The sequence below is a fragment of the Nicotiana tabacum genome, chromosome 20 (genome assembly GCF_000715075.1).
Source record: "Nicotiana tabacum cultivar K326 chromosome 20, ASM71507v2, whole genome shotgun sequence".
NCBI classification, from domain to species: domain Eukaryota; kingdom Viridiplantae; phylum Streptophyta; class Magnoliopsida; order Solanales; family Solanaceae; genus Nicotiana; species Nicotiana tabacum.
The window spans coordinates 62826730-62848773 of NC_134099.1; the positions used below are offsets into that span (position 1 = coordinate 62826730).

Genomic DNA, 22044 nt, shown 5'->3' on the forward strand with positions numbered 1-22044 from the left:
TTTTCATCTTTTTCAGAACGACAAGACAGCTCCATAAAACGTAGTACTATACCACGCTTTATGTATTAAATATTTTTTGCAATAAACCAGCTTTTTTTACATGGTTTTCATCTTTTTTCAGAACGACAAGACAACTCCATAAAACGCAGTACTATATCACGCTTTATGTATTAAATATTTCTCCTATAAATAACGGCATCATTGTAGTTATTTTGTGTGCTCAAAAATTAGTAAAAGCAAATATTTCATTAAAAGTAAGGTTTTTTTTTTAACTAAAAGCAAATATTTCATTAAATGGCTCAACCTCTTCGTCCACCAAAGTGCAACTGTGGAAAAGAATGATCGATGCAAAATTGTTGGGACGGTGGTGAAGTTGGACGCCGCTACTGGTGCTGTATGAACCAGTTATACGAGGTTCTCGGCGAACCTATTTGTGATTTTGAGGAATGGGTTGATGAACCATGTTATCAGGAATGCTACAGAGAACAACTGCAGTTTCTTCATAATATGTGTTTATGCCAACGGGAAACACAAAGAGAAAGCGATAGAATTATTGTAGAAATGAGGGCGAAACTGAAGGAGGTGGGAGAAGAAAAATGGAAAGCACAATGGAATTGTGAAACTCAAAAGGAACGAAAAGAAAAATATAAACGGGAACTTGCGGGGGTGAAGGCGAAACTGAAAGAGGTAGAAGAAAAAAAAGAACGAATGGAAGAACGATTTAAGTGGTTGGAGCGAAGAATAAATGGCAATCGGGACTAAACATTGGCATGTATGTGTTTAGTGTATTTTTCATATTTCATGTATTTTTATTATGTTGTCCTGTTATGTTTGTGTTTGTGCTGTAGTAATGTTTTATTTACATTTTTCTACAATTAAACAGCTTTTTCTTCACTTATTCCAAATTGTGGAACATAATTTTATTTGATATATATTGCAACATACACAAGTACAAACACGTATTACAAAAAAAAACCAAAATAAAAGACTAGGGGTATCCTTGATAGTTGGGTACATTCGACGAACTTGCACCAGGAGCCGGATTACCACCGCCACGCACACCACCTGAAGGACATTTACGACGGTCGTGTCCTGTTTGCGAGCATATGCCACATTTACGCGCATAAACGGTGTCACCAATATCCATTTGGTTCTGTATACGCGTTCTCTTTTGCACTTGCAGCTTGCGCAAATAGTCCTTGTTACATACCATCTTAAAAGGTTCCGGCGGCCAATAATGCTCAGCACTTAATGGTTGCAACTTCCCACTATACGTGTCTACGTATGCAGCAACACTGTATTGCCTATCAATATAGTTTGTTGCCCCATATCCAACTTGTTGAAAGTACTTCAACGCATGTGCGCACGGCATATGGTAGATGGTCCATTTCTCACATGAACATAACCTTCTATTTTCATTCACCATCTGTAGATTATTCCCATGGTGTCCGCGGATAGCGGTCTTAACTTCAAAAACACCCCGTTCATGATCGTACTGAATAAATGAATGTCACTGTGCTCGCCTCCTGGACCTTTCAAATCTTCTCATGGGTATTGGCATAAATTGAACACCCATGTCCATCAATGCTGATGCAGCTGCATGCCTTTCAACAAACCTCTTCGCACTCTGTTTGAATGTCATGCGGACCATGGCAGTGACAGGCAGTCCACGGGTAGACTTCAACAAGCCATTGAATGACTCTGACACGTTTGTAGTGAGGGCTCCCCATCGTCTTCCGCCATCAGCATGTAATGTCCACATGTGAAGCTCATGCCCTATCAACCAAGTATAGGCTCGTGGTTCTAATTGCCGGATCGCTTCCATGCGCCTCGTGAATTTGCACTGCTGGTGCTCAGTTGCAGCCATCCACATTAAGTCATGCAATGCCTTGTCAGGATATTTCTTCTGGAAATTGGCCTTCAGGTGACGCACACAGTAACGGTGGTATGCATATGGTTCCTGCCATTCAGGCAAGTGACGTACAGAACTTAAAATACCACCATGCCGATCTGATATTAGACAAATACCTGAACGCTATTTGACAACGTGCTGCTTCAAGTGGTTCAAAAAAAGCGTCCATGTCTCTTCACTTTCGTTGGCACATATGGCAAAAGCTAGTGGAAATATTTGTCCGTTGGCATCTACTGCAACTGCAATCAAAAGCTTAATATCATACTTTCCATAGACATGAGTACCGTCTATGGAAATAACAGGACGACAATGCACAAAACCATCAATTGCTGGTTTAAATGACCAGAACAAATAGTTGAAAATATATTTGGGTCTGTCCGGACTCCGCTCACGCCTCCATTCAACAACAGTCCCAGGGTTAAAGTGTTGCAGTACGGCCATGTACCTGGGCAGATTTGAAAAAGACTTATCCCAGTCGCCATAAAAATAAGTTCAAAGGCACGTTTGCGACTGAGATATGCCTTTCTTTTGGTTATAGTACAACCATACTCCTGGTGGACGACTGTAATACACTCTTTAATCTTGAACCTAATGGATACTTCCAAATATGGAATCAAGACAAGAGAAATCAAGTCCACATCCAAGTTGAAGTGATTCTCATTGTATGTGTCCATTTCACATTTGTGCTCGCTAATAAATTTACCCACTTTTCACAAACCTGATTTCTTCTTGGTGGCACGCAACATCTAGTGACAACCCATAAAGTCTCTACGGCATACAACCTTGTATTTCTCCGTAGCTGACTCACTTACTGTCATCTCATGGCACTCTCTTATACTGTAGATTTTTACAGCCCTAATTAAGCGAGCTTTATCAGGGAAATACATGCCCTTTGTCAGAATAGCTGGTCTAGACTCATCCCACATCGCTGACCGAAATTCATCATCATCCCTTGTGAGGGCATCCACATTCGGCATGCTTGGCAAATTATCAAGGTAGGGAATATTCCGCTCATGAAATGGCGCGTGGGACTCGTACACTCTTGGTCTAGCGGGAGGTGGAGGAACATGCTCCCTCGTCAGCTCAGGTTTAACATTCACTTCCTCCTCATCATCACCCTCATCATGGAAGGGTGTGTCATCCCCAGACTCATCCGCATTGTTGTCATAATCACTATCATCTTCCTGACTCTGCGCATCTGCCAAATCACGAGTAAATACGTCGTCTATGGGCAACTGTGTGAGGTTAGGAGCTTCAAGAATCTCGTTTTCACTGCACAAAAATAACAAAATGATAATATACCCAACTAGATAAATACTTTAGATATAGCTATATCACTTTACTTACAAGTCGTACTGTCTTGACGTTTCATGATGGATATTTGCTTGTTGGTGATGACTCCCGGATGGACCACCGTGGTCCAATACTCCAGAAATACACATATTCCAACTAGGGGCGGGGTCATAACTTGTAAAATTCGTATTCGGACGGTACCCCCTATGAAAAATATGAATGTTAATACAAATCCAATTAAAACATAAAATAAACATCGCTAAAACACCCACGGAATTGAAGTTTACCAATCATCTTGTTGATTATATAAAGTCGAAAAATTATTTTGCAGCTGCTCATTCGCTGGTGGTGACAAGTTTAAATCAAGGCAAGCTCTTTCATCAGCAATCTGTCCGGCAAAAACTGCTCCAGAATAACCACCCGATGACTGGAGGTTATCCCTACTATGCACGCCCTCATTATGGGGAACGTCTTCCACTTTGACGTACATTTCCAATAATTTTATTACAATAAATTCCCTGTATTCATCCGAAATCCGCAAAAAATCTCTAAGAGTTTCATCATCCTCGATGTTAAACTCAGAATAATAAGCAAACCCCTGCGGAGTCACTGAATACGGAAATCTACCGGTTATTTTAAGGTTAACCGAACGCCACCTCTCATTCATTTTTTTACGTAACAACGATACCAATTTATCGTACTTCATAGTAAGCGGCAATTTAACATGACATTGTGGAGGTGAGCTATACCTCACAGAGTTATTCTCCAACACAACCTCACCCCCCCCCCCCCAATATAGTGAAACCCTTATTTTTGCCACTTCAGACATTGTAAAAAAATGATTGATAAGAAGAAGAGAGAAGTATGAACGTAAGTTTGAAGATTGAATGAATTTTCATAAAATTGAAAAGCCTTTAAATAAGGCAAGTCCGAATGTAAAACGTAGTACAATACTACGTTTTATGTATTGAATTATTGTTATGTCAGTTCATTATTGGTGGGCCAAAAACCAGAGTAAAACACAGTATAATACTGCGAACTGCTTTATAAAACGCAGTATTATACTGCAAATTACAAAAAAAATTGAAGTAAAACGCAGTGCGGTACTGCGAATTACAAAAAAAAATTAAAATAAAATACAGTATGGTACTGCATTTTACTTTAACGGACTAATATCCATTAACGTAGTTCGCAGTATAGTACTGCGTTTTACTCATTTATGTAACTTTTTTTTGTAAGCAGTATAAAAGTGGTTTTTGTCCAAAAAAACATCAAAAGCGTTTTGGACTCGCGGGGAATGGCTTTATCTTCCTCTTCTTATTCAAAATCCTTCTGCCTCCTAAAGAAGATAAAGAAGTGACTACAACAACAACAACCCGGTATAATGCCACTAGTGGGGTCTTGGGAGGGTAGTGTGTACGCAGACCTTACCCCTACCTGAGGTAGAGAGGCTGTTTCCAATAAAAACTCTGGCATCCTTCCCTCCAAGAACTCCCCACCTTTGCTCTTGGGGCGACTCGAACTCACAACCTCTTCGTTGAAAGTGGAGGGTGCTTACCATCAGAGCAACCCACCTTATCATAGTAGAAAAAGAAGTGATTATAGTAGAAAATGGCATTTCCAGAAAAATGCAAATCCCAACAGATGTGAACTAACGCAAATGCCACAACATGAAAATTTTAATCCAGATGAATAGCGACAGAATCAGATAATAAATTTAGCTGACAGCAGTGCCCTAATTCCATACAAGTGTAAGTTTTGTTGTATCCCCGAGTTAAATAGCATGCAAGTGAAGAACAGAGATTGTCCATTAACTGGTCTTATACTCGCATGGTACTCCAACTAAGTGGATCTAACTCTCAGCTTCATTAAAGAGCAAAACTAACCTTCCAAACCAGGCAAATAGAGATGGCAGTGGGCGGGGCGGGGCGGTTGCGGTGCGGATTCAATCTTAACCCGCAAAAATTTCAACCCGCCCCGCCCCGCATAATTTACAATATTCACATATGAATGTAACATTACAGAAAATCGGGAGCAGACCTTTCGTACTCTTCTCTCCAGAGTAATGTTGATTTGATACTGACATATCTGTTACTGGCTATAATTCCTTTTACTTTGAAAAAAGTTGTGTCAACCTGAAAGTAAGCTAAATATATCAGTGCTTCCGCTTCAAAAATGTTCTCCGCATACGTTTCAGACATGTATCATTCAGGATAGCATGACTTGTTTCACGTTAGTGGTTGGAGTTCTTGTTCGCGCACGACGGTCTCAACACGTTCATATGGAAGAGGCGATTCTTGCCTCCGCCTCCATATCAACAATCCTAAGAAAGCTGATAATCCAAGTATCAACACAACTGAAAATACTATGACAACGATCAGGTAACTTTGCTGCCATCCAGTCCTATATCATTGCAACAAAACAACGGCAATCAAGACCTTATATCACATGAATCAATCTTTAAAGTGGAATGAGTTGTGGGCACAGGATACCAAAGATTATGACCCTTCTAGCGCTATTTTTCTTTAGTCAAAATAACAACCAATTGTGAGCACCTGTGCTAAATGATTTCCCCTTTTTATCAAAGAATAAAATAAGTTGCAGTTTATGTAAGAGATGCTTTAAAGAACAAAAGATGCATGTCAAGAAGTTCCCATATAGGAACACCACAGATAAGGAAAGAAGTGACAATGAAATCTTAGCCATAGCTTATTTTACTATCTTCTGCTTAGCCTTTATTATTCTGTCAACATGATGCTGATGTTCCATTGCAGCATCGTGGGGGACAATAAGACATCATTTGTTTGCACTTAATGGAGGTCTGAATCTTAGTAATTCTGATCTATGTCATTAAGTACATTTGTTTTTTAGATCTGAATCTTAATAATTAAGATCTTAACCATTAAATCTGTTTTTTAAATTTTATAACCACTTAATGGGTCTAAATAGATCTTAGTGATTAAGATCTCTAACATAGTCTTAATATCATTAAGATGTTACACATTCAAGAAGTTATGTAAAAAAATGACATTTCACCATAACTCCTACACTTTCGCCACTAACCACCCCCACGCTACCATCACTGTTCCCCACCATTATAGACTACCACCACCAATAGCCACACCACCCATTACTACCAATCCTCAACCACAACTACCATCGCCGTCAAGCATGAATGTTAGTTGTCACCACCACTAGCCATCATTTACAACTATCACCACCAATCACTATTACCACAACAAACATCGATCACCACTATCAACCACCACTATATATCACCCATCGCAGTTATCCGTCACCACCACCATCAATCACCACTGTTAGCTACTTCTATTATCCACCATCTACTACCCATAATCACTACCATCAACCAACACCAGCTACTACCCAGTCAGCACCCACAACCACAACCTTTAGCCATCACCACCACCAACCACCATATAATTTTTAAAATATTTTACTAATATACTACTAAATTAATTTGTTGTTGTTGTTGTAATATTTAAATAAAGAAAATTTTTATACATTCAGATGTATAGAGAAAACAAACAGCCATAATTATTCAGTACTCAGATCTTAATATAACATCTTAATATTCATATGTGAATTCAGATTCAGGCGTTTTAATCTTATTACACATATTAATATTCAGATGTGTATTCAGATTCAGACGTCTTAATCCTAATAAAAACAAATGAGGCCTAAAAATACTATACGAATGTTCTGTCAATTAATACTCCAGTACCTGCTCAACACTAGGAGTGTTCATAAAAATCCGAGAAACCGAACCAAACCGTAAAAAAAATCGATACTTTCTCGGTTCAGTTTGGTTTTGGTTTTGAATTTTAAAAACTGACCAAATTTGGTTTGGTTTTGGTTTTAATCAAAAATAACCAAAAATTACCGAACCAAACCGAATATAGAAGTAGCTATTTAAAATTTATTATTATACCTATGTATATGTATATTTATAAACAAAGTTTCTAAAATTTTATGTTACATTTTAATAGTTTGCACTTTTAGTCTAGTTCTTTGCTATTGTGATAATCTAGTTTTTTGCCCTTACATTCTAGTTTGATTAGTAGTTTTCTTTTGCTAAGTAGAAGAATTTATTTCATGTTAAAAATAATTTATTTTTAATTGAGTCCTAAAATTATTCATCACTATTTGGTTCAATTATCATCAATATATATTGGTAAATGATAGATTTATCAAATAGCAACTGGTTTGACAGTACAATGTTGAAAATGTAGTGGCCGGAATATGTGTTTGGTAGTGTATATCTCATATTTAAGAAAAAACCGATAAATAACCGAAAAAAACCAAAAAAACCACATACACTGAATCGATAAAAACCGATTTAATTGGTTTGGTTTGGTTCCAATATTTGAAAAACCGACATACTTGGTTTGGTTTCTTTTTAAGAAAAAACTTATCAAAACCGAGCCATGAACACCCCTACTCAACACATAGGAAACTCTAGTTCTCGTCAACGTATTGGAGACAAATAGAAGGTCAAGTAGCCAGGCAGCGAAGAATATGTCTTCTCCGCATTAACAGAAATCTTTAAAATAGCAATGTAGGCAGTAGTTAACATGTACTCATTTTATGAGATGAGTATTTGTCAATACAAAATGAAGAAATGGACAATAAAGTGACATCAAAAAAAAAAACGAGGGAACTCCAAACAACAAGTCATGCCCTCAACATGTACTTTTTCAAATCGAATTAGGTGACTTTTCCAGATTAACAGAAATCTTTAAAATAGCAACTCAAGCAACAGTTAACATGAAGAATTGGACAAGAAAGTGACATCACAGAAAAAAGGGAGGGAGAGAGAGAACTCCAAACAACAAGTCATGCCCTCAACATGTACTTTTTCAAAACGAATTTGGTGGCTTTCGTTGCAGTGTTTTCCAATTGGAAAGCGCAAAAAAAAGGTACATGGGAATGAAGCAAAAAACGAGAAGTGAAGAGCGTGCTTCTTCGAAATGAAAACACAAACAAAAATTAAGAAAATACCAAATTAATATGAATTTAGTACTACAAGAATCATATTGCTATTAATCTGATTTCAACATCTAATAAAATAGTGACATTAATCCAACACCTTAAAGTTGAGATTTAAGAACCAAACACTTCATGTTTGGATCAACCCGGCCTCATTGTTTGAAGCGCATTTCTCTAAAGTGCATGGCTTCACCCCTGAAGCGATAACTTGTTGCTTCACAACACTTTATCGCTTAAAGCAACAAAGTGATGGCTTCTACTAACATTGTTTCTTGTTTTCTTCAAGTTCCAATTTTTGGTTAAATTTTCCATTTTTTATTTGTTTATCCTTGAAATATGCTTTTTTTTAAAAGAATTTTTTTGGGTTTTCTTTAATTTTGTGCAGTTATGTGGCACTTTCTGCTCTCGATGCATGTTTCTTCACGTTAATTTTTTTTATTTTTTGTTCAATTTTATGTTCAGATATAGGTTTTGCATTTTTTGAGAAGAAAAAGAAAATGCAAAACCTATTTCTGAACATAAAATTTTAAAAAAAAAACAATAGGTTTTGCATTGAAAGTGTTAATATTCAGAAAAATGTTTCGTGGGTTTTGCTAATTTTATGTGATTATGTGGCACTTTGTGTACTTGATGTTTCTTCAAGTTCCAATTCATTTGTTAATTTGTTACTTTGTCCGTTTAGCCTCAATTTTTTGCTTCTTATCAGAAAAGGTTGTGGAATTTGGTTACTTTTGTGTGATTTTATGGTATGTTACATTTTTTTGTGTCTCGTGGCACTTTAATTTTCCTGAAGTTCCAATAAGGTGTAAATTCACAGGGTAATGGAACTAGAGATACGTCCCGTCCACTCTTTATTTCTTACAAAATTTTAAAATTATAATTAGGTCTTCTTCCAATCTAAACATGTTATGCATGTCGCAATGACTTACTTTAGTTGAAATCCAAAGATAACTTAAATTTGGTTGGCCTTCATCAGGCACATGGACATGTTTTTTCATTTATCGAAGCCCAGTATTCATTATTTGATTGATAATTATTTGCTTTGACTCTTAATCTTAATTAAGAAGGCGGCATTCTTGCTTTTTTTAAAGCTGAAATTTAAAGATAATATGTTGATAACTCAATAAGGTATCCAAGGACTTTTGAGTAGTATAATTTTATGTTTCACTACGTTGGCTGGATAACATCTACAATCATTATTGTTTTATTTTAAACTAAATTATATTGCGGATCAGCGGACTCATGTCGCCCATACTCCAGGGCAGTGGCCGCATGTCGATCAGGCTCCGGGTGCTATGCCATTGCAGCCCGTGATTGTGGATCAGTCTGAGGTCAGTCCAGTGGCGTCACAAAAGGATCAGAAAAGGTTAGAGAGGTTCAAGAAGTATTTTCCTCCGACTTTCGGTGGCGCAGCTTCTAACGATGCACAGGGCTTTCAAGACCAGTGTCACTGTATCGTACGCACTATGGGCATAGTGGAGTTGAGCAGGGTTGACCTTACTACTTTCCAGCTGATAGGGCTTGCATATAGATGGTGGCCGGCTTATGAGAAGCGTAGGCCAGCTGGCGCAGCACCACTTACTTCGGCTCAGTTCACTGATCTGTTTTTGAGGTAGTGAATAAGAAAGAAAGAAACGAACCCTTTAACCAAGCAGCAAAATAAGTATGAAATATTTGCCCTAAGAAGTAGCGACCATTTCATTTTATCCAAGTTTAAAAGTCGACTTTAAAAATAAAAATAAAAAAAAGAAGCGAACGCTTTTATCGCTACACGTTTCAATCGATTCACGCTGCTTGGACAGAAACGTTCGCTTCTTCCACCATGCCTCGCCTTAGCCCTTTGAAGCGCCCAACCCCCACCTCGCTTTACGCTTAAAGTGATGAAGCTAGCGGTTTCCCCAACACTGACTTCAAGTGTATAGAAAGGTTTCTGAGATTGTCCCTGAAGGCTCCTGCTTCACCATAAGCTTCATTATCAGTGTTGGAGTGTGCATGGTCGCTAGGATGAAGTGGTGGAGTAGTGTAATTGTTGGGAAGTTGTTGCGAGACCACAACTTGATTGATGGTGGTTGATGGTGATTGCGGACGAAGCATCAGAGACTTGCTTATTTAGAGCAAGAACATGCTTATATCCTCTAGCTTTCCATACTTAAAGAGGCTGGCTTTTTGTTCTTTCTGCAAGCCTTCCGAGTTGGGCCTTCAGTATAATAGGCATTATCTGCAATAAGGTCCAATAAGATGTGGCCCTTATAACTCCCATTAAACGAAGCGAGTCAGGCGTGTATCGTTTTGGGTGTGGACTCCGCAAAATTTGAAATTAAAGGTAGACCTGGCCTATCCTCCCACTACAACAATTGGACGTTGCCTGTGTTGATTACCCCAATGCACTCTCGCCCTTGTACTAGTCAACAAAAGCTTTTTCCATTTCTCCTACAGGGACTATCGAAGCTTCAATTGGTTTCGGCATGGCAATGACATCTTTTTTATTGAGATTTCATACTTCCAATGTTCCACTTCAAGCACAAACCTTTTTGAGCATTTGGTATCCGATTTGCTAATACAAATTCTCGCAAAAAGAAAATGGCTCTAGTATTCCCCATATACATCTATTCCTACGAATCCACCATGATGGTCGTTGAAACCATGCATGTACCAAAAGCTTTGATAGTCAGTTTAGTGCCCACCAAAGGCCACCACTCTAATACTAGTCGCCCACCATTCCAGAACCAGTTTCCTACCTTGACCCTAACAGCTTCTTGTCTCGAAGCTAGTTCGAACAAGCATGGTGTGAGAGAAGGATTGACATTCACTCCAGCACAAATCTTCTGCCTCTCTTCCACTCGTTCAAAAAAACATTTTTGTATCAGTTGGGGGTGGGGTATGGTTGAACGGATCACCAAATATACCAACTAGACATCTCGAGAGGAACTGTTGAACACCGTTGTCGGTCCCTGAGCTGATGTTCAACACAGTATCAACTAAGTTGGGTGATCCACCATCTCCGTCCAGTGAGAAATCATAGTCGTATCAGCATATAATCTCGTCTATGTGATATTGGTCCTTATGAATCATAGCCGTATCAGCATATAATCTCGTCTATGTGATATTGGTCCTTTTGAATCAGCTTGTTGTAAGTTTGTCAAGAAAATGTAAAATCTGCAGCTACATCTCTCAATCCCCAGTTGTAATCTGGCTCCGAAATGATAACTGTCGGATTCCTATCTCCCAATCAGGCTTCACTTCGAGTGAATCGACCATAAATGTTATAGTTTAGATAGACTGTTTATACGTACGTTTGCATTTTCCTCCCCCATCGTCTATAAAAGTCCATGTTCCTTTTGATGCTTGTTTGAGAGCATCACAGACCCACCGGAGGTTTTCCTCGTCTATCTTGAATTTGCAGGAAAACCTTCTGCTTCTTTCAATTAAAAGAAACCACCCATTCACCTGAGAGGGAGATCTTGTCTTCCATGAGAACCAAAGTACGCTTGATAGGTTATCGGAAAAAAATCTCTCCGCCACATGTTTTGAAGAGAGAGAAATTCTGGGATCCTATCCCAAGTCAGAGAGAATTCCCAACACGTGGTTTCTTTTACATATTAAAAAGTTGCTCAAACAATAAAAAGTTCATCGTATGAGCATTTGACTACATTCTACCTATTTTAGAAGCATTCAGAGTGAGGTCATAAACATACAAATGAAAATATTTGATGGGCTTATGGAACAGCTTCCAATCTGCTCAAGCAAACTGCCAACCTCAACATGCCTCTCATCCAAGCCCAACTGATGGGGCCGCTTATCTTTCCCACTCTTTCTTATTCGTCATGGATAGCAAAAAGATAGGAATTTAGATATGACCAATAGATACCTAAGCTTCTGAGCACGCAAAACTAGTTAGAACCAACAGTTTGAAGAAATTGTACTATTTGACAAGGAGATTTCACTAGTTATTCTCTATTACTCTCTATGTCCTGGAGAAGGAGACGACAATAACTAGAAAAAGGGATGTTGAAGTAATGAAAGACCAGCAAGGATGAGGATAAGTATTGAAATTAATCAAAATACAAGAATGGAGACTGCCAGTATACCTTTTTGGCAGGTGTTCAATGCCCCATTCAAATATTCTGTAACTCCCAAATGTATCAGGAAGACGATCACGAGTTTCAGCCAACCGATGTATTATTTCCTGCAAAGAGATATGATGAATAAACAAAACTTGTTCATGTCAAGAAATAATCTGCAAAGATTGTGGAATTCAGAATCACCGTTGCAGCAGCATTTGACATATAATTTGCAGATCCTGCTGGAAAGATAGCCCATTTAACAAGGGAATCATTTCCTTTCGTTGAGAAGTTCATTAAGTGAACCTGCAAGGTATCTCACAATATGTAGAGCAGCATCACATAGGATAAGTTAAAATACAAGAGCAGTTAAGTAACATGAACAAAACTGAAGCGTTCAGCTTAAGATGAGATATAATCAGACAAATTTGGGTTTGGCCAAAATTATCGTTCTAAAACCAAAATACCTGTGAGATGTTAACGTCCAACTCTTGGGCAATGAGATGGGTAAGCTCTGTAATGCGAGGCTTCAAGTCCGAGTAATTCACACTCAATGACATATAAAATGTGATGAATCCAACTTTAATTTCCCCTGCAAATTGAGATATATGATGAATACGCAATGGAAACAACAAACTATAATTGCCAATATATACGCACTAGATGCTTTAACATGAGAGAAAAGCTGTAATTAACAGAGAAAGTGCCTAATTTTCAAAACTATCATGTCATTTCATAAACTTCACATTACAAAAGAAGTCAAAAGAGACACCTGTCTCATAAATAATCAAGAATTTGACCAAGATCCTAGTGCAGATATCACCTAGTGAAGGGAATTCGTCAATATCAGCTAGTCCAGGGAATTAGATGGTTGGCAAAAAGGTTGATACATGTCCGATTGGTGGCAATTGTTATTCCTTGAAATTGTTAGTCCCCTCAAGAAGTCCCGCATTAACCAGAGCTGTTTTCCAGTTCAATAATGTTAACAACGTCATGACATTATAATATTTCTTATGCCTGAAGGTGGTTCTCAGTAAGTTGGATGCTAGATCACAAGACAATTATCTCGGTGAAAGAATATGCAAACTCATGGTCAAATGTCAACATATATGCTGACATTGGTCAATAACAGAAAATTACAGAGCTAACATGTACAACAGCAATAGAGCTACAACCAAAATGTTGTGATTCAAAGTTGATTCAACATTTTCACAAAACAAACCAGAAACCAAAATGGATTAAAATGGAGGGGAAACGTAATAAGGCTTCAAATGGATTAATTTTTAGAAAAAAGATCAAGAACTCCCTAGTAGAAAAACAAAAGCTACGATTGACGGTCATCTTAAAGGATGGTTAAAGATGGTAGTATACTGTACCAGGTGCATTATACCCAGGAGATCCACTAGGAACCAGTGTAGGGGCCATACTTCCTGTGGAGTTTGTGTTATCCAAGCCAGAGGGCAATGCTGGAGGTGGAGGAGATGAATTAAGTCTGCCCCATAATTCGGAACAGTTGGTTTTCCAGAAACCGATCGTTTCATGCTCACGATCATAAGTGACAAGTGTGTTGCGGACAATAATCCCTGTGCAGTTAAAGCATGCATGTGACAACACGTACAACCAGGAATAGCTTGGAAAATAGTCCTTCCATAATGCTAACAGATTTTAAAAAAGAAATACCTCCAAGAAGAGTAGTTGCATCCTTCCCATTCTGAAAAATCCCTAGACAATAAGCACCACGCACCTTTGAATGCTTCATACCACAGAAGATCGAGTGACGAAATGGGGGGAATCAGTCAATACAAAAACATTCAAAAGAAATTGGAATCATTAGGAGACCAAAACCAGAAGAGTTTTTTTTTTTTTTTTTTTTGGGGAGGGGGGGGGGGGGGGGGGGTAAATTCATCACTCAAGGGTAGTTAAAAAAACAAGGAGTGAGATGCCTACCCGGAACAAGTAGTTTTCAGGGGACAGAGAGAGTTTCTTTCCATTTGTAAATACCATGTCGACAGGCGGAAAGGCTTTCGAGAGTTGTGAAATGTCACTGAAATATACATGAAACTTTGATACTTCTAGAAACGCCAAGTTAAAAGGGAAAAAATGCAAAATGATCTAGGTAGTGATATATATTACCTTCCTGCACCAGAAAAGCAGATATCTTTGTAATTTGGATCAGGCCCTTCAATCTGTTTTAGAGAATGAACCGCTTTCATAACCTGAGAAAAAGATTGTCAGAAGTTCATTGCAGAGAGAAAATCTTTTTCTGATTACACCATTTTTAACAAAATCCATTACCCACTAGTTATTAGTAACACATTGTATTACTGCACAAACCATCGATCATTTTTTAATGCAAAGGAATAGAAGTCAATAAACTACAAACATCAAAGGTTTGCAGTAACTCCACAAAAAGTTCATATATATCTTCTTCTTTTTTAGAGAAAAAAAGTTCGTATGTATCAAACAAGTTTTCCGATTTCTCTCCAACATTCCTGGAGAATATCGCGTGGTACTTAGTTAAATTCAATAATTAACAAGAAAATCAACTACCGTTAGTGGTTAAGCAACACCAACTATAATCAACACCAAGTATAATCAGTGGTTAAGCAATGTAAAATGAGTAGTCCATTAAGATGCTGCACCTTATGGAAAATGGTTAAGTGGTGGAGTTGTAGGATGACACATTCCTTTTTTCCCTTCAAACTTGTGTAGTAGGTATTGAAGCCTTATCCCAGTAATTAAGTGTGATTAAGAGGTTTTAGGTCCAAGTCCCACAGAGTACAGAGTATTCAAGTTGGTTCTTGTCACACTAGCATGCGGTAATTTATTCCACCAATCAATAGCATAAATAGTACTTAGATAACAACCCAAAGAAACAAAAGGAGGACTTCTGCAATCAAAAGGGCATTAACACTGACACATACTCCCTCTGTTTCAGAAGAATGAACCTTTTACTATTTGGAGGGTCAAACAATGTTTTCTTTGACCATGTTTTTTGCAAATAGTTCTTAAATATTTTGAATTGTTAACTATTGTGACTTATAGTATTTTTTATGTAGTTGTTAAATATGTAAATTTTATTTCAAAAAACTTAAAGAATCTATGTCCGAATTCAACCCGAAAATTAGTCAATTTGATGCTCATACTCCGAAAAGGTTGAAACAAATTGAAATCGAGAGAGTAATAGAAATGAAACTCAATTTTCCCATACTTAATTTCCCAGGATATTCTGCTCGTCACAAGCATGCTACTTTCACTACTCTTCGCAGGCAGAATGCAAGACAAAGATGACAGAAATGATAGCAAGAAATTAAGAGAAAATTAATCTTACAGCATTCTTGAAGGCTGCAAATGCTGCTTCTGGAAGGTAAGCATATGTGGTACCACTATCAAGCACAGTCCCATGATTTCCATCAAAAACCCGTGGATTCAGATTCAGTGCCTTCCCAGCAACATGCATCTCCTTTAGCTCAATATTGTAATATGGACTGTTGCCATCCGAGACTAGAGTAAATGCGTAAGTTTATCAAGTGCATTTGTTAGGAGACACCTAACATTCCTATGTCTTTAAAGCAATTATTTCAAATACTTACCTGCGTACAGGATCCGAATTGGTAAAGACCATGTCTTCAGGGGGTTTTATTCCGCCAAGAACCATTGCACCGCCACCGAAGTCCATCCCTCCATAACACAAAGAGAAGGAATCACTAATTACATGTTTCTCAACAAGCTGATCCACTATACTGAGATCCCCACGACCCAAGCCCATTATACCATCAGCGTGTTGGCTGTAAAGATCACCAGTTTCCCTATTTTCACATCCAAAAACAGCTCGCTGGGGTGCAAGCTCACTTTGGTTTCCAAAGGACACAATGTCCTCTCCAAGCACCCCACTACTAGAACTCATCTCAGCATACTGTCTTTCGTAAATGCATTGCTCCCTCTCATTGTCACATGTACAGTCAATATTACATTTTACAGGTTGATATGTGCTTGACATTTCTGGCTGAAATCTAGGATCCTAAATAAGACAACATTCAGAGACTTAAGAAAATGATAGAAATCAAAATGCAATAGAATTCAAGTGGTGAATTTAAAAACTTTTTTCAACTATATAGGCCTCCAGTGTGTAATCTTATAGGCTACAAAGTTATCAAGAGAAGTAATTGTTTTTTTTTAAATTATTATTAAAGGTCAAATAAGCAATACGCCTCATGCAAAACCTCATGAGACAAATCATCCTTGCAATGACTTCTATAGCTCAGCAACGATGAGAGTGTTAGAAAAATTATTTTTGTTTCAAAAGTACAAGCTTAGAAAATGATATTTTTCCTGACTTTACCTGCAGACTGTTTAATCCTTCCATTTTTCCTTCCCTTTATGATAATTCAAATTACTTATCATAGTAAGATTTTTAACATTGGATGTCGATCTACCACAACCGTCCTTCTCAATCCAAGCTTGGGACTAGATATACAACAACAACAACAACAATGATGCCTCAGGCCCAAACAAGTTGGGTCAGCTAAGCTTGGGACTGGTTAGACTTTGCAAAGATATTGTCAATACAGGGATAAGTGTGATGTTTAGAGAATCCCTAATTTTCCTAAAAGACGAATTACTTAGTACTGAAATAGTATGGGCTTAAATAGAGCAGAATGTATACAAAAGATTGATATAGCCCAGTGTTATCAAATGCCCATTTGCGGCGCGCTCAAAAAAGCCAAGGGTATGCACTTCGCTTCACCTAGGTTGCGCTCTAGTGTAGGCAAAGCACTAAGGTGTGCGCCTCATTTCCCATAAGTTCTAACTTGAATAGAGCAATACAAAATAATAATGATTGGCAAATGAATATATTCATTGATAAGGAAATCATTATAAATGAAATTGTTACCTATTTCTTGCATTACATATAAATTTCTTATTTTTTTCTTCCTTGCGCCTTTTTTAACTAAAGCCCACATTTAAATTGCTCTTTTCGCTTAAAGCCCTGATAGACTTAGACCCTAAGTTGCTCCGACACGGCAATTTAGGTGTTGCACCCGTGTCGACACGACACTAGTATGGGTGTGGGTATGGGATCCGTACCAGATTTGGTCAAATAATTTTGGGTACTTTGACCACGACGGACGGAAAAATTAAAGACGAGATACAATTTGATTCCCGAAATCTGAACCAAACCTGGGGTAAATTTCAAGAAACTAACATACCTTATCTAGGAAAATAATCCTTTACTTATCTACAACTTGAGAATAAAAAGAATCCATACTTTACCGGCTATACGTAAGTATTCCATAAAATTTCTTATAATTTAGAGATATTTTTATTTTTTTATTTTTTTTTAATTATTTTTAGCAGGATCCTTGTACCCGTATCCGTACTAGGATCCGTATCCCCGAATCTTAGAATTAACATCTTGAAGGATCCGACCTCTAGATCCGCACGCATGTCGGACACCCGCACCTGTGTCCGAGCAACTTAGCTTAGACCGCTTTTTAACGCTTTTCACCTTTGACAACACAAATATAGCCAACCTTAACTAGTTTAGGATTGAGGAATATGTGATATATATTCTTGTTAATGAGATGCACTTAAAATACCTAGATAAATATAGAACCGTGGTTTTCCCGGACATAGAAATATGGTGTGCTAAGGCACCCACCTAAAAGGACAGCAATTAACACTCAGGGACCTACTTGGGTGCTATTCTCACCGGAGAGATTTTGAGAAGAAGCGATAGCAATGATCTTTTCTTTCTTGAGTGCAGAATGGACGACAGATGTCATATTGTTGACATTGTGCTCTAACTCTTAACTGGGCCATGCCAACTTCGATTACGTAACTTTTGCTAAGGTGGGTTATAAGGCAGAGGGTAAGATTTATGGAAACTGACACCCTTTTCTCTATTTTGTGTATGCTTAAGGAGAGAAACAAAAGATCATTAGAAGGATTATCAATTGAATTTTCACAAATATAAGAAACAATGTTATTTTTCATATTTTCAATAAGTCCAGTATAGGAAACATCTTTAGTCTACTTTTTTTGTAGCTGAAATAGAAACTCCACTCGCATCATTATGTTTGCTGATATTTTTGTCTAAGTTCACAGTTATATAGTGCTAGCCTTAGTTCCCTAGTCCTTTTTGTTCACCCTTGTAACTGGTGGTGCCTTCTTAATACATTTGCTACCTTACGAACAATGTAATTACACTACATGTTTTTTAAATAGAAATCCATCTAATAAGAGGTGCAACAATTCATTTTTTTACACAAAAAAAAAAAAAAAATGCAAACCCAATTCCTTGCTAATTGACCAGCATTTCCCCGAAACAAAATAGCAAGTTCCAAGCTAATATTATTTCTTTCTGCATTTTTATTATTCTAATGTAAGCAAAGCATAATATATCTGAGTTTTAAATGTTCTATAGTTTCTATAGTCCACATTATGGAATGATATAAGTGTTCATCAAATACTCACATGAGATTAAGCTTGTTCTATCCTGAAAAGCAACATCTCTTTCCCTCATAAAAATAACCGATGAACCTTATACTAACACAGTTCATGAATTTACTCCTTTTTCTACCACATCAAGATCTTCAAGTTTCTGAAGCAACACGAATAAAAAAGCTTGTATTAATTTTTATTTTCGTATTGAGCTACTAGCGGTGGGAAAATACATACAACTGAAAAGTATTAATATCATTAATATCCTGAAAGGTAAAAAAAGAAAACAAATTCAAAAATGTGCCCACCTGATGCTTGCCGCATTGTTTGCACGTTATACACGGCACATATGTAACAGTACTCCCAGTATCCACTATAAGAGCAAACCTCTGGGAAGGAGTTCCAATCCAAAGACGGGTTGTATAATATCTGCATCAAAGTAATTTGCAATCAATAGACGAATAAAAAGTAAAAACCCCTCTTAGGGAATGTGTTGGCATTCCATATAAGTAAAGGAGCCTATTTTCTTTACCAATAACTCTAACTCTTACTCCATATCACTCGTTTCAATTAAGACATAAAAATCCAAATATACAAATACTTTACCGTACCATTCGACACCTAGTTTTATGTCCAAGCAAACACTTGAAAATGATCTAGAAGATGATTTTACGAAGTAAAACATTTTCAAATCCAAGACATTTTCTATGAGAAAAAAGATTATACGTCCAGTGAAAACAGATCATATTAGAGCAGTGAATTTAAGCAACTGACCCATTGAGGAGTAGATCGTCGTGGAGAGCCATTCGAGCATTCGGCGGGCTTTTCTGGAGGAGTCGACGGGAAGGCAAGGAACGATAAGAAGTATCTTTGGGAGGAAAGAGCGGGAGAAACATGGTATTCCGATGACTACTAATCGAAAAGCCCAAACACGAAACGACATCGTAATTGATCAGTATAAATACAAAGGAGACGATCGTGAAAGCAGCGGTGAACGATGCCCGTCCCATTTGAGGTCAACTATGCGATTATAGCCAGATCGGAATGTCCAGTGGAATGACGGATCGTTGGAGATGAAGAAAAATGAAGAGAAGATATGAAAGATTTAGCCGGTAAAAGGCCCGCCGGCAAGTCGGCGAGGCCGGAGGAAAAGGACGTAGCGGAACCTGACAAACGGATTAAGCGAAGCCGCGAAGGTGAAATCGAGATGTTAGATGTATTTTGTTTCGCTTTTTCGTTGCAACTAGTTTGCCTAGCACACACAATTTTATAAATACTATCAATATTATTAAAAATGTTATAAATATACTATTATATTATGGATGTTGATTTAGTACTCGTTTGTAAATAAGCTTCTGAAGAAGATTATCTATATAGGACTCCGCCATAAAGATATTTATCTATTTAGTAATATATTGGAAATAAGCCTCGTGAAGAAGTTTATCCTTTCTCCTACTTCATTATAGATAAATATTATCATCGGTAGAAGATTATCTATACTTGGTACAATAAGTTTATCCTTTCGGTATTCCGTATGGATAAACATTACCCCTAGTAGAAGATTATTTATACCTAGTACAATAAGCTTATCTTTTCGGTATTCCGTTATAAATAAATTTTACCACCGGTAGAAGATTATCTATACCTGGTACAATAAGCTTATCCTTTCGGTATTCTGTTATGGATAAACATCCCCCGATAGAAGATTATTCATACCTGGTATAGTAGTAGCTTACACTAGCAACTTCCTTTTTTCTATAGATAGAGTAGATTTCAGTTTATAATGTACATCACTTTGAAGTTGAATAATATATTAGTTTCTCTCTATACTTGTCTTTGATTTACAGTTTTTATTTTATAACACGTTATCAGTACGAGACTTTGTCATCTCGAGCAAATACTTTGAAAGTATCAGAGGTACGAACTTTCTTTTTCTAAATAATGTTAAATCTTTCTAAACTTGAATTTGCAGCCCTGAATATATCGGGCAAAAGCTACATGTCTTGGGTGCTTGATGTTGAAATTCATCTTGATGCGATGAGTCTTGCGGACACCATCAAGGAAAAAAATCAAGCATCAAACCAAGATTGTGTCAAAGCAATGATATTCCTACGACATCACCTTGATGAAGGCTTGAAAATAGAATATCTCACTGTTAAAGCCAGTCATACTATGGAATAATTTGAAAGATAGATATGACCACCTGAAGATGGTCGTTCTTCCACAAGCACGTTATGATTTGAAGCATATAAGGCTAGAAGATTTTAAATCTATTAGTGAGTATAATTCTGATATGTTCAGAATTATTTCCCAATATGTGGTGATAATATTACTGATCATGATATGTTGGAGAAAACTTTAACCATTTTTCGTGCCTCGAATATGCTCCTGCAGCAGCAATATCGAGAGATGGGATTCAAAAAATATTATGAACTTATCTCACATCTTCTTATAGCTGATCAACATAATGGGCTATTAATGAAAAGTCATGAAAGCCGACCTACTAGTTCTTATCCATTCCCTAAAGTGAATGAGACGGACTTCCACCAAGCTAAGCGTGGAAGAGGTCGCGGCCCCAGTCATGGTCATGGTCGTGGTCGGGTAAGAAACTCTAATCTTGGTAATAATAATGCACTAAAGAACCCTCATCACTACCAACAGTGGAAAAGTAAGGAACATAAGCATGAAGCGGTGCAAGCAACAAATACATAAAATGCATGCTATAGATGTGGAGGAAAAAGGCACTAGTCACGTACTTGTCATATACCAAAGCACCTGATTGAGCTTTGTCAAGCCTCCTTAAAGAAGACAGAACCGAAGCAAATCTTATTTTTGAAGATAATTTAGACTTCATGTATTTGGATGTAGCTGATTACCTTCCACTCCCGGAAGGAGAAACAAGTCATGTGATCGGTGATGAATCTGTAGAAAGGTAAATATTTTTATTTTTGTTGTTTGTAGTAGATAGTATGGTTATGTAATTGTTGTATATAAATAAAAGTTGTACTTTGATAATGATGTTTACTATCATATTTATTTTGTTTATGTCATTTTGAAGAATATGAATAATCCTCAATTATGTTTGGATCAAAGACCAATCATCAAGATATTTGTGTAATTGATAGTGGAACAACTCATGCCATATTCAAAGATCAGAAATACTTTTCTTATTTACATAAGGAAAAGTAATTGTTTCAACAATTTCTGAAAATATAAGTTTGATTGAAGGCTCCGAAAGAGCCACTATATTTCTGTCTAAGGGAACAAAACTTATTATAGACAATGCATTATTCTCCTCCAAGTCCCAAAGAAACTTGTTGGGTT

General features: G+C 37.3%; 1 protein-coding gene across 3 annotated transcripts; it reads right to left on the reverse strand.

Annotated features, from left to right (window-relative positions):
* Positions 1 to 4882: 4882 nt before the first annotated feature.
* On the reverse strand, positions 4883 to 19973 carry LOC107790867 (aspartic proteinase 36). 3 transcript variants are annotated; one of them, XM_075240587.1, is made up of 13 exons: positions 19495 to 19973; positions 19029 to 19149; positions 18754 to 18880; positions 15870 to 16297; positions 15608 to 15764; positions 14410 to 14492; positions 14224 to 14320; positions 13957 to 14029; positions 13653 to 13859; positions 12744 to 12868; positions 12481 to 12582; positions 12304 to 12401; positions 4883 to 5608 (listed from the first exon to the last, which is right to left on the reverse strand). In XM_075240587.1, the coding sequence occupies exons 4-13, from the start codon at positions 16274 to 16276 to the stop codon at positions 5434 to 5436; spliced, it is 1524 nt and encodes a 507-aa protein (XP_075096688.1). In that variant the 5' UTR covers positions 16277 to 16297; positions 18754 to 18880; positions 19029 to 19149; positions 19495 to 19973; the 3' UTR covers positions 4883 to 5433. The 3 variants fall into 3 exon arrangements, 2 of the variants coding, with proteins under 2 accessions (XP_075096688.1, XP_075096687.1); XM_075240586.1 differs by lacking the exon at positions 18754 to 18880; XR_012703655.1 differs by lacking the exons at positions 4883 to 5608; positions 18754 to 18880 and having other exon boundaries at positions 12354 to 12401; positions 12481 to 12593.
* Positions 19974 to 22044: the final 2071 nt, after the last annotated feature.

What these genes read in the sequence shown, in the direction of transcription:
- LOC107790867 (XM_075240586.1), bottom strand. Translation starts at nt 19,730, where the DNA reads ATGGGACGGGCATCGTTCACCGCTGCTTTCACGATCGTCTCCTTTGTA. An exon ending in CTGAAAACTACTTGTTCCGG is followed by an intron (nt 14,030 to 14,223) that starts GTAGGCATCTCA and finishes TGTGGTATGAAG; the next exon opens with CATTCAAAGGTGCGTGGTGC. An exon ending in TGGACGTTAACATCTCACAG is followed by an intron (nt 12,583 to 12,743) that starts GTATTTTGGTTT and finishes GATACCTTGCAG; the next exon opens with GTTCACTTAATGAACTTCTC.